This window comes from Blennius ocellaris (assembly GCF_963422515.1).
Source record: "Blennius ocellaris genome assembly, chromosome: 6".
NCBI lineage: Eukaryota > Metazoa > Chordata > Actinopteri > Blenniiformes > Blenniidae > Blennius > Blennius ocellaris.
The window spans coordinates 9,160,909-9,174,798 of record NC_137655.1 but is presented as its reverse complement, the minus strand read 5'-3'; the positions used below and the strand labels follow the sequence as shown (position 1 = coordinate 9,174,798).

Below are 13,890 nucleotides of genomic sequence, written 5' to 3'. Positions count from 1 at the left end.
CTGGTTAATGTTTGCAAATTACATGTGAGGAAGGGAAGGAAAATGAGACATTGGTGATCAGTATCAGTAATAGGAAATGATTAATATAATATAATATATGATTATGTAATATCTGTTAGACTGATCAGCTCTCTTCTCTTCTCTTCTCTTCTCTTCTCTTCTCTTCTCTTCTCTTCTCTTCTCTTCTCTTCTCTTCTCTTCTCTTCTCTTCTCTTCTCTTCTCTTCTCTTCTCTTCTCTTCTCTTCTCTTCTCTTCTCTTCTCTACTCTTCTTTTCTCTTCTCTTCTCTTCTCTTCTCTTCTCATTTCCCCTTTTCGTCACTACCATCAAGCTTAGAGTTATTACCATTATTTGCTCAAGAGCCCTATTTGAGATATCCACCCATTCCAAAAGGGAAGAAAAAAATCAATAGCTCTGATCGATTGCAGGCTATTTTCTCTCCTCCTCCTCTTCCTCCTCCTCCTCCACAGGCTGGCCTCATCATGTGTATCTCTATGTGTGTAAGTCAGGAGCAGGAGGGAGTAGCTGGATAAATCTACTATCTTCTACCATAGCGCACACACGCACACACACACACACACACACACACCCACACCCTTAGGCTCTAAATCACACTCATCTGTTTGTGTTGACATATACAAGTTGTGGTATTAGAGAAGAAGACAGTAGAGGAATTACTTAAGTTTAGATTTACACACACAAACATACACCCGTATGTGTGTGTGCGGGTGTTATTTATATATATATACACACACACACACACACACACACACACATTGTAAAGCATGTCCAGTGTGGAGATTGAGATAGAGATGATAGATAAAGGGAATGGGGTGGTGACATGTGGAGGTGGAGTGATGAGCAGCTGCAGGACGAGCGAGTAAACAATGCAATGAGTTGTGGATAAAGACAAACAAGATACAAGTGGATTCATAGGGGAATGATAGGAGTGATAAACATGTCACCTGGAAGAGTTTTTTTGACCAGCACAGTCAACAATATTTCATCAGTGGAAACCAGAAACAAAGACAAATTTGCTGACATATTTTTGTTGGATTGCCGTCTAATCTAATGATCTTGTTTGATTTAAAGTTGGTCCTCTGATTGGTCGATACTGCGGGACCAGGGTGCCTCCTGAGATCCAGTCTTCCACTGGGATTCTCTCTCTGTCCTTCCACACGGACATGGCTGTGGCCAAAGATGGCTTCTCGGCTCGATACAACATGACGCACAAGGAAGTCAGTGAGAGTAAGTCAAAGCTTTTTGAGTGGGGGATTAGTTTTTTCAATAAATGTTACAATTGTTTTAACTCTGTCCTCCTCCTCCTCCTCCTGTTCTCCTGTAGCTTTCCACTGTAGTAATGCCTTTGGTATGGAGTCAGGAAAGATCACAGATGACCAGATCACAGCTTCGTCCAGTTTTTACGACGATCGCTGGCTGCCGCGTCAGGCCCGGCTCAATTACAACGACAACGCATGGACGCCCAATGAAGACAGCAACAGAGAGTACATACAGGTACGACTCTCTGTTTAAAGGAAAGTTTGTTTCTTGATGACATACTTTTGTATTTTTACTGGCTTTTGTTTATCTATAAGTTTATATGTGTACATCTGTATTTACGTGTATCTGTAATAAGGGAAAAATACATGATCAAAGCCAATCTAAATAATTATATCTTGGGCTTGGATTTGAAAGGCTCTCTGTCGGAAGCAATGAACATTTTTGGAGGTAATTTGTTCCAGAATTTGACTGTGAGTGCACGTTCAGCTCAGGGTTTCTATCTTGACCTTGAGACAACCAGCATCAGCTGATCCAATGATTGCAGCAGCCTGTTATGTTCACATAGACTTAACATCTTGGTTAAGTAAGGTGGGCCAAGGCCACGAATGGCTTTCAAAACAAGCAGTAAGTGCCTAAAATCTATTGTCAAACAAACTGGAAGCCAACAGTGAGGCTGAGGCACGAGAGTATTATGTTCACGTCTGGAAGTGATCGTTAAAAAGAAAGCAGCAGTGTTTAGGACAACATGCGTATGGAGCTGGAGTTTAATCTAATGTCATGTTGATAAAAGCATGAATTGCCTTTTGTAAGTCAACACATATCAAGAAGTGTTTTACTTTAGATACATGGGGAAGTTGGCAAAAAAAAAAAAAAGTCTGATTTCAAGAGGCTGATTGACATTTTCACTGGCCTGTTTTATAACTACCAGTTTCAGCCAATATTCCAAGATAACGCTACTATTGTTTTTCCAAAAGAGACACCACAACAAGTTTCAAATATATCACAATATAAATATTTCAACTATGGTTCTCAATTGGATGTCAAATTATGAAACACTCAGAATGAGTGGCCAAACATATGACTTTTGATGCTGATTTGATGTGAAAAAACGTTCCATTAATATTTAATTGATGATTATTTTTTTACTGAAAAAGAGCTACAATAAAAATGAAAGCTCAAACCTGCAAAGGAGGATTTCTTCAATGAGAGTTCACTTGCTTTTAAAATAAATCTGACTTTTCTATAGCTAAACTAAAACAAGTTGCACTTCCAACTCTATATGTTTCCTTGTGTTGACAAGTCACACATAATAACTCCACCGCAGATATATTTGAGACAGTGTGCATGTGTGCGTGAGAGAAAGAGAGGGAGATAAAGTGTGAGTAGGAGGTGTGGCGATAGCGGGGTTTAGCGGCTCGATGCCGGGGTAAGGCATTGTTTCCTCTGTTCGCTCCACAGTGCCAACTTTGTGCCATCCCCACGCTGAGCTTGAGTTATGAGGCAGTCTGGGTGAGAGGGGAAAGGGAACGTGTGGAGAAGCACTTTCTAGTCCGACACATCCTGTAAACAACAAATTATCTTGTTGGTTGTCCGCTTCTGGTAGCCTTAAAATCTTTAGCTTCGAGGGTGTTTTTCTTAAGTCGAGGGTCAAGAACCTTCACCGGGAGGCGGGTTCACTTTGGAGTGGGCTTTAGATTAGATACTTAGCTTTTCCTGCAGCTAACCAGAAAACACAGGCACTTCATATCTGTTTTTTGTCAACCTTTGATAAAAATATCTTCCAGCACTTTCACAAACATTGTGAAATATCTCAAAAATATGGAATTTTTCAATCTCAAACATTCACCTCATAAATCTATTGCGGCTCCCCAAGTTCCCCTCAAGATGAAATATATGCTTTGTCTTCCATTAGTCAAAACTAATGTAGATAATTAAAGAAAACTGTGATGACTTGACCTAAAAAGTGTTTCAATGCTACAATGTCAGCTGAAGTTACCAGCCTAATCCTAATTCATCATGTATTGTCGCTCTCTCATACAGTGCGGTGATGACTGTTTACTTGAAGTGAACTAAAAAAGCTTTCAGAGTTGAACTGAGGACAAATGAGACATTAATTACAGCGCTTCCTCTCCACCACACTGTGCACAACAGTGGCATGAGTTAAAACTTATGTACTTCACCTTCAACAATCTCATTCTATTTGCTGACATGATTTCACAACACAATTTCACTTACACACCACTGTAAACCCATAATGTAATGGTAGCCAATGCAGTGATCATCTCAGCCATTCTTAATGCAATAAACCAATAATGTAATACATTGTCAGTAATTTAATATATTAGTAAAATAGTTTTTACAACCATCAGAGAGTGTTGCAGAGTATTTATCCTCAATGAATGAACATGATTATTGTGGACTTGAAAACTGCACAAAACCAGCAGAAAAGCTTTTTTTAAAAAAACAAAATGCAGCCCTATTTATATATTATTACATTATTTGCTGTGGTATTACATTTTCTAAAGATTTCTTTTTTTTAATTTTCACTATTGGCACAATCATAATGACATCATGACATCATGATGGTTCAAATGTCTGCAACTTATTACATTCAGGCCTTTATTGCATCAAAAAGGTTCTAATTACTACATTATTTGTTGCGACACATGACTCTCCATATTTAACCTTATCATGTTCTGCATAAAACCAGACATTTTTGGTTTTGGACATTTTCTGTTCACAAAGCTTCACTAACCCATGGTATGTCAACAATGCCGGTAAGCTCACGGTAAAAAAATGAGAAAAGTGTGAGTGGCTTGCTCCAGATAGCAATCCTTCACGTCTTGTTCTAACGTGGCGTCTGTAATTATCCGGAGGCTGAATGTCACAATCACAGATAGTCAGAGACAGATGTGGAATGGAAGCAGTAGTTCAGGCATCTACCATGGCCAGAGTCTGGCCCAGAGAAGCACAGGAAGGGACTACGTCCAAAAGGCTGCATGAGGCCAAGGTCCCATTTCTCTCACACTTCCTTCCGTCTTACTTCATATGGCTGACAGCTTGCGCCCTCCAAGCTGCTTTCAGAAGGAGGTGACAGAAAACAGTCGGCATCAGACAAATCAAACTCAAATTTTCCTAACTCTGAGATATATTAGCTTCTTCCCCAACTCTTGGAAAGCTATAGATGTTTTCATTTGTAATCATTTGTAATTATGTGTACCAAAATTGAGCTTTAAACTTCACAGTTTGGCAGCTTCTATCTTGCTTCTGTTGTCTTTGTCCGGTCAGTGGTGTGGTGTTGTCCTCGTTGTGCTCCTCAGAGGCTCTCAGCTGTTCCTCTACATTAACACCCGAGAGGGTGGGGGCAGCGTGTGTGCGTGCGTGCGTGGTACAAGCACGGGCTTCTATCCTGACAAGCAGCTGTCATAAATGCCAACATGCCCCTCCTTGTATCTCACACTTTGTGGTGTCTTATAACTGTGTTTGTGCATGTGTGTGCATGTTTATTCTATTCTATTCTATTCTATTCTATTCTATTCTATTCTGTACTCGCGGCCCTGGCCCAGCAAGGTGTGGTGCAGATTGATGATGCGAGTGCTGGTGGCTCCGTTATTCTAACAGCTCTGTGATTGATGAGGAACCTTGCCTGGGAAAGCTCACTTAGCATCTCTCTCTCTCTCTCTCTCTCTCTCTCTCTCTCTCTCTCTCTCTCTCTCTCTCTCTCTCTCTCTCTCTCTCTCTCTCTCTCTCTCTCTCTCTCTCTCTCTCTCTCTCTCTCTCTCTCTCTCTCTCTCTCACCCTTTCACCCCTTCATTCTTCATTCTTCAGCTCCTTCCTTCTTTCTCCCTCATTCCTTACCCCCTCCTTTTTTTCTCATCTGTTCCTCTTCTCAGTTCCGGGCTATCGATTAGTTGTCGTGGTGGATCTCTGTCTGGCCCTGCTAGCCCAGACCTGTGTGTGTGTGTGTGTGTGTGTGTGTGTGTGTGTGTGTGTGTGTGTGTGTGTGTGTGTGTGTGTGTGTGTGTGTGTGTGTGTGTGTGTGTGTGTGTGTGTGTGTGTGTGTGTGTGTGTGTGTGTGTGTGTATGTGTGTGTGTGTGTGTGTGTGTGTGTGTGTGTGTGTGTGTGTGTGTTGGAAGTAATCTAAAACACCTGTCTTGCTGACAGATAACAAACGCAGCATTTTACCTCCCCCGGTGTTTTGTAGTATACCCCAGTGGGACATACAGTTCTCACACACACACGTGCACACACAACAAGTTCTGATTAATCTACAGGTTTCAACAGCTCCAATGGGGGAGAATAAATGTTATAACCTACAGCAGCACCTTCCTCATCTCTCGCCCTCTATCCATCTGTCTTAAATAGAAAGAGCTTAAAAATCTATGTTAGATATGTGCAGGTGCTCTCTGCTCATCGGAGAAAAGTTAACTCATCTAATATATATGAACAAATGTATTTATATACAGATATAAATACTGTATTTAATTTTCAGTTATCCACATTGCATGTTTTCATTACAGTATAATAATCCACTTTACTTTTGATATATATTATTAGGATTGTCTAAGTCAAAAATAAATTATTTATGCTCTTTTGCATGTTGAGATGATCTAGGAACTTTTTTTACATTTTGAAATGGCCATCCTTATCAATATTGCTGCATTATTCTACTTGGTTTACTCACTTTGGGCTTTCTTGAGCAAGACAAATGTGGTTTTACTTGAGGGACCTTGAAATTGAGGAGTTTGAATCGAGCACAGTGCTGTCCATGTATAATGCAACACAAGTGAGCAGCATGCCAGACACGTAGCGTAGCATCCACAATCAGGATGGGGAGGTGATTATAGCTATTGTATGGGAGGAAATTAAAATGAGCCCCGGGTCGTTACTATCGATCTGCCAGGAGAGAGACACATAGAGGATAGAAACAGAGAGAAGGAGAGTGGTGAAGGTGAGAAATGGATGTAAATTCTCTTTTTGTCTATTTTCACTCTTTTACAAGTTAAAGATTGGTTTTGCAATTTGTTTCTGGGTAGATTAAGAAAGTTTAGAAGATTTTCTATAAACAGACGCATAATAATTGCCACGGTGAAGAAACTTTCTTTCAAGTGGTAACTATATACAAATATCTGATGATTTATGTTCTTGGTTTTCATTGCAGTCTTGGAAAATGAGGGTTCGGACTGTTGTTGTGGTCATGCAGCTGGCTACTGAGATAGTTAACAGTTGTATAGATCCCATCTCCCAGTTGACATAATTAGAAACAGGCATGACATGACCTAAATCAACCAAGGAAGATTAGAAAGTACATTTTATCTTCTACCTCTCCTATCTACAACTTACACTAAGTTACATTTACAGCTGGTAATTATGCTTTACTTGAGTAATGAGAGTGAATGCTATAATAAATTAGCACGAGCAAAAAAAATGACTGTGGTGGGCACATTTCTCCCCTTTTACCAACCGTAGCATCTCAGAACTCTTGCAAACCTTCCTACTTTCCCACTGGAAGCTTCCAGTTTTATTCCATTAAAATGCAGTGTTCTAACTAGGAAGTGGAGACTTTCTGACCTTCCAGTTACTCATGACTTCACCATTTGAGTGACTGTGTTTCGATGGTTTCATCCATATTGAGCATCTTCTCAGTCTGTTGTATAAAACGTCAAATCTTCTCCTACAGGTGGATCTCCATACACTGAAGGTGCTGACAGGCATCGCCACACAGGGCGCCATTTCGAAGGAAACGCAGAAGGCCTACTATGTTACTTCCTTCAAGCTGGAGGTCAGCACAAATGGGGAGGACTGGATGGTCTACAGACACGGCAAGAACCATAAGGTAGGCACAGCCACACATGGCTGGAACCACAAAACAGTTGGAGGCAGCCAGGGAAATTTCATCTCAGGCACCACACATGCCTCGACATGCACTGCCACAGAAGAAGCTTGGAGAAATGTGAGATGGAATATGTGCAGCAAGAGCTGACCACAAGCCCAACCGGTGTCTGCAATTACAGCCGTTCCACTGCCATTCACCGGGCTTCATTTAAGGGTTTATGACCAAGCCAGAACCAGCACATGTCTCCTAGCTCCAAGTGATTTCTTACATCATTGTATGCGTTCACACAGCCCATCTGGTTTTTGTTACTCTCTGGTCAGTGTTCTGCCTGGCGTTGACCTGATTGGACTGTTTTCTAAGCGGTTTCCCTCAGAGGTGTTAAGCCATGATATGTCATCGGTGATATGTTGCAGTCTGACGGATGCCAGGTAGAAATGAGGCTGACGGCACCGAGGGTCTTAATGGTTGGAGCGGCAATTAAAGCAGTGGAGCATTCCAGCGGTTGCGGCCGCTTTTTCCACCTCTCTCCCTGGTGCTGTGTGGTCACACGTGTTTGTCCTGCGGTCTAACGCCACGTCTTGCTTTGTGCTATAAAACTTTGCTTCTCGATCAATGCTAATGCATGCACACTCTCTCCAATGGATGCATAGATTCTGGTTTGAGAGAGAAACTGGAGATCCATTCTAACCATCTGGCATGACTTTGTGAACTGCAGATCCCATAAGGCTTAGAGCAACAGCTAACTTCCAGAGGCATGATAGATGGATAAAACAGTGGAGAACATAAAAATCGAGAGAGCAAAGACTGAGGAGAGGCAGGAGAAGCCATTTTTTCAATCATGTTTGCAGCTGTTGAGCTCAATTGGCAGTTTTTTGTTGGTATTTTATTTCAGAAAGTCTGTAATTTTGACATTTAAAATTTTTCAGTGTGGATGAACAGGTTTGCATCTGTAAAGTGCATGTGTTTATTTCAAAATTGAAATTGAAAATCAGTTGTATCATCACTCATAGTTACTGCATTTCAACATTTCATAGCAAATTGGTGTCAGGCTGTGAAATAATGAAAATCCAATATGCAAAACAGCTTAATGACAATGTTTTGAGGTTAGCTGTTGGTGTCACTACACATAATCCCCCTTGATTCCCCCATAACCCTGGAAAGCCGCTTCGAACTGAATACCAAGCCAGACACAACAGAGAAGTGTTTGAGTGCATATGAATGTGCTTGAATAGGGGGGGCAAGAATAAAATCAACACCAGTTTTGGTTGAAAACACATGCACACAGATGTGCACAAATGCATTCAAACTAACCAGTTTGAGCCATTTGAGCCATTTGGCCTCCTGGTGTGTCAGTCTGAGTTCTAATCTGGCAGTTCATCACAGGGTTTTTCAGTCTTTCTGTTTAATCCACTGCAGCGCATGATTATCTCATTGCTGCATTATGGATATTAACCCGATATGTATTTCGAGTTGGTCTTCATGTTGTAGTGTGCTATTGGTCGCTGGAGCTCGAGGGAAGGATGAATGCGAAAGACTGACGTCAGAGCCGGGAGAACAAAAAGCCATGTATGGTGGTTATTTATCTAATGCTGAAACAATGGTGTCAGCATGTTGGCGCCTAATGTCCCTTCTCAGCTGACACACCTCAGACAGCCAGTCAGCAGTGGCCTTGCCATGCAGACTGTCTCTATCATCTTTCAGGGTGGACGTTTGAGCGTGTGTTTTCTGTTGGGAAGCTGTATAAATCACCCCGTAGCAGTGGCGAGGACATTTTGGCAGAGTGGTGTACGAGAGTATGAAATACTGAGTCAGCATTCACAGGATAATTCAGGGAAATTGTTTTTATAATTACGGGCAGACCTTGGATCACATCAGTCTTTAAGCATTTAGCCCTTCGCCAATTTCAAAATGTCTTCATTGAGAGAAGGTGTAGCTTTTTGCTGAGGGAGCTCACAGAAGACCCCCAGCCTCTTTCTGCTACCCAGTTGAACCTGCTCTGAACTGTTCATCCATCCATTCATCTCTTTCTTGACATTTTCATTCACTCACGCCTTCACTAGTTCCCTCAAAACCTCTTCATCCATCAATTCATCCTGCACCATCTCCCAATTCACTGTCTTCACATCTTCATCCGCCTCCTGCATCCACTGTTGATCCCCCCCCCCCCCCCCCCCGGACACTCCATCATTTTGCCCCCCTTCCCCCCAGTGCCTCTGAGAAAGTCATCATGAAGCAGACAGGAACATTTATGCCGCTTTAAATGAGTTCTTGTGCTCAGCTACAGTGACGGTTTGATGCAAGTATGTGTGTGTGTGTGTGTGTGTGTGTGTGTGTGTGTGTGTGTGTGTGTGTGTGTGTGTGTGTGTGTGTGTGTGTGTGTGTGTGTGTGTGTGTGTGTGTGTTAATCGTTAATCGTTAATCTGGTAGAATTATTGAACTAGTGGTATACGAGCAAACATTATTAAAGGAGGACAAAAATTAATGAGAGCCACATGTATGGCAGAAAAAGAAAAGTTCAAGTACAAGATACTGTACACATTCATGTAATCACCATGTGATTACCAGTGTGCATAAGAAACATAGATGGTACGTGCAAGCATGTGTACCTATGTTTGCTTACATCTTTCTCCTCATTATATGTCAATATTTGTTGCAGATGAGTCACGTTCAGTAAAGGAACCACTGTGTACACACTCACTGACACACACACACACACACACACACACACACACACACACACACACACACACACACACACACACACACACACACACACACACACACACACACACACACACTCTGGGTTTAAACATCTGGGAGCCAGCCCAAAGGGGCGGCATTGCTGTCACACCACATCAGGATGATTTGTGTGATCTGTAATGTATTTGATAATGTCATTAAAGGCCTGTTGTGAACCAGATGGGACATATGGAATATGTGTTAACTCACAGAAACTTTGCAGACAGAAGAGTGAGAGTAATATTTAGACATAAATTTGTTTCTACCTTCCGTTGACAGAGTTTACTACGTAGGTAGGGAAACGGGGACGTGAAACAGGCCAAGTACAAGATCTGCACACAAATAGAATTGCAGAAACATTTCAATGATGAGTGCATGTTTACTCCTCAGTCTCTCCACAAGCATTTTTGTCATCTTTATTCATAATCAAATATGCAGATCATTTTACTGCTTGCATTCTGCTCCAGTAGACACAGGCTGTACAGAAAGCAGTCAATACTGAACACTAAGTTGTTCAGGCTGGTTATCCAAATGTATCCACAAGAGAAGGAAAAAGCTGAGACTTTTAGTGACCTGAGGTCTTTGTTTGAGAGGTGATGTTGTTTCACTTCCTTCCTTTTTTTTGAGCGTTCATGGAGAGGTACATTTAGGCTTGACTCGGTGCAAATGTCATTACGTAGCCCTCCTGAATTGCTACAGGCAGACCTGTCTGTGGCCATTACAACACTGGACTTTAGCCAAGACCAAAACCTCCAATTCCCACTTTAATCTGTGGGAGGGAGGATGGATGGATGTAAGGATGGAGGGAGGGAGGGAGGGAGGGAGGGAGAAGGATGTAGGAGCCAGACGTGGGTGGAATGAGAGGGGGAGAGAGAGGGACACTGTGATGGAAAGACACAGTAGAAAAGAAAGAAAAACAGCAAAATGTTGAACTGATAGAGAGAAAAGAGAGAAACCGAGCAATGCGGGGAGGGGGGGGGGTGGAAACCAGAGGGAGAGAGGGAGAGACGCAAAGTTCATAGGGGAACAAGTGAGTGAAGGAAAGAGGCAGACAGAGAGGAAAAGAAGTGTTCATAGGGGATTCACAGAGCAAAAGAAAGAGGGATGGATGGGTGAGCAGAGGCAAGTAGGAGAGGGAGAGTAATGAGAATAGCAGACAAGGGTGTTGACCACAAATCCCTGTGGATAGATCAGAGGTCTCAGCAACACGGCCTGTAAGGATGTCAGGAATGGGAAAGAAAATAAAACGACAGAGTGGAGTGAGGAAGGCTGCGAGGTGAGGGAATGACAGAAGGGACTGTGAGGTCAAAGGAGAGATGGAGGAAAGAGTTTGTAAGAAATGACAAAAGAAAAGCCGGGGGAGAGAAAGGGGACAGAGAGAGACATTATCAAGGTGCCATATGTGATTTGGGCTCTGAGATTAGTGTGTTTTAGTATCTCCCTCTCTCTCTCTCTCTCTCTCTCTCTCTCTCTCTCTCTCTCTCTCTCTCTCTCTCTCTCTCTCTCTCTCTCTCTCTCTCTCTCTCTCTCTCTCTCTCTCTCTCTCTCTCACACACACACACACACAGCATTCACAGCATACACACACACACACACAGCATTCACAGCATACACACATTCAACTGTCAAAGACAGGTTGCCTCCCTGACGACTGTGCATGGGTGTGCATTCGCCCTTGTGTGATGGAATGAGAGGAGATGGGGGGGGATTTACTATTTTATAACTCGATGCACACCCATACACACAACACACACTCAGCACGGATATTTGAATAATTCAGCGCGCTTGCACTGGTCCTGCCTGAATGACTGACTGTGGCCCTGCAGGCCTGCGACACGGCACACACACTCACACATACACACACGCACACCTGTTTTTACCATCCCATGAGGTGAATATATTCATTTGTCATGGGCTTTTTCTGTAGTTATACACTAAATCCGATTAGTTGCCACTTGCCTCCAAACCAAGATCAGCTACTATTCTCTATTGTTATGCAGTGGAGCAGGTGTGTGTGTGTGTGTGTGTGTGTGTGTGTGTGTGTGTGTGTGTGTGTGTGTGTGTGTGTGTGTGTGTGTGTGTGTGTGTGTGTGTGTGTGTGTGTGTGTGTGTGTGTGCGTGCGTGCGTGTAAATGATGGAGAAAATGGTATTCCCCTCATGTCCCTCACCTCTGAACTTCACTGACAAGAAAAGTACCTTTTGAAGTTCCTTACAGTAATTTGTGAAGCTGTGTGTGTGTGTGTGTGTGTGTGTGTGTGTGTGTGTGTGTGTGTGTGTGTGTGTGTGTGTGTGTGTGTGTGTGTGTGTGTGTGCTTACGCACATGCAGTCTTTTGAAAGAAGAGAAGGATTGAGACAGGGGGAAGGAAGAGGTATATAGGTGAGCATCCATTCACTCCACTCTGCTCCTGGTGTCAGCTTCCCTCGTTCTTCCAACGTTGGTGGAAACATTGGCCCATTAACAAATGCAGACAGGCATACAAACACCACACACACACACACACACACACACACACACACACACACACACACACACACACACACACACACACACACACACACACACACACACACACACACACACACACACACACACGGGGGTGTGCACACACTTAATAACCTGAGCTGGGTTGCAGGTGTAGTCCATTATGATTGCTATTGAAGCCTTTTAGACAGAGACTGTTAACAGTGAATTTAGGAGTTTAAGACCTCCGGGACGGGATACTACATATCCCCTTTCACCTCCTCTTGGTGGATTCTCACTGCAAAGCCGCAGCCTGGGAACTGTTACAGGAATAAAAACATATCGGTTAATAATTGTGAGCAACATCACCTGGGATCTGATGTTTGTTTCTCTGTCACCTATTTAAACTCACAGGTTAACGCTAGTGTGGCAGTACCTCCCACAATATGCATGTTTGATCTTTGAAAATAAGCAGCATTTTTTTTTTAATCCTAAAAACATATATATATATAAATTATATTTATCTCACTCAAGTCTGTCCTCATGATCTACTCAGCTGTATTATTGCAGCGTTGGTTTTACTCATCAGCTGAGCTGTCGGCATAGTTTAGGTCACGCAGATGAATGATACTCTCATTAAGGTCAGCTGCTTGCATCAGTTAGTTGAAGGAAGATCTTATACATTCTGGATGTCAGCACAAAAATATTGGTTTAATGACAGCAAGAAGAAGCCACAATAACAACAGCTGAGAGTGGAGCAAACTGGTCTGATGAAGTAAAGCTGAGATTATCAAGATCTACTAGTGAATAATGAAGACATTAGTATTTTGTATGCAAAATAGGAAACCGAAGTACCCAGAAACAACCACCCATGCACAGGGAGAACATGCAAAGTCCAACTTGGTCTTGAACTTGGGATGAGGCGCTAATCACACACAAGTCTGCTATACTAACACATCATTTAATGGTAAATGTATTTCACTTAGGTTGCGCTTTTCCACCGCATAAGCAGTCCACAAAATGCTTTACACTGGTAATGTGGACAGGTGGAGATGGGAATTGAACTGGCAACCTTATATTTAACCTGCTCTCACAACCAGCCACAGCAGCCAATCATCATGTCATGTTATTTCTAAAACATGTTATTGGTTTGCTGATAGTTGTTTAGAAAAGATTTATTCTTTCATGAAGGACAACAACAACAACAGCTACAACACTGACAAAGAAACGTTGCATCAAGCAGTAGATTGAGTTGCAGCTCTGTTCGGTGACCCTAAACAAAGTGGGTTAGTGAGAAATAAGAAAGGTCATTTGAGAGGCCAAAGGGCAGCAGTGGCTCAGCTACAATATTAAACCTTCACACAAACACACATGTGCACCGAGAGACTCTTACAGCATGTACACCTCAAAGTGTGTGTGTGTGTGTGTGTATGAGTGTGTGTGAGTAGCCTTACTAATGCTAGGATTACCCATGCAGTGGAAATCTGTTTACACGGTCACGTGATAAGAATGAGCTGTGCTCTTTGGGACAAATTGCAAGAACCAATCATGTAAACATTCACGCATTAAG

The 13,890-nt window shown here is 42.4% G+C and overlaps 1 protein-coding gene across 2 annotated transcripts in view; it reads left to right on the top strand.

Annotated features, from left to right (window-relative positions):
- nrp2b (neuropilin 2b) overlaps nucleotides 1–13,890 on the top strand; it is a 101,566-nt gene that overhangs the window by 38,439 nt on the left and 49,237 nt on the right. For both annotated transcript variants that reach the window (XM_080498539.1, XM_080498540.1), the window contains exons 5-7: nucleotides 1,093–1,248; nucleotides 1,346–1,515; nucleotides 6,963–7,118. In XM_080498539.1, the coding sequence (XP_080354665.1) occupies nucleotides 1,093–1,248; nucleotides 1,346–1,515; nucleotides 6,963–7,118 (482 nt within the window). The remainder of the gene's footprint in view (nucleotides 1–1,092; nucleotides 1,249–1,345; nucleotides 1,516–6,962; nucleotides 7,119–13,890) is intronic.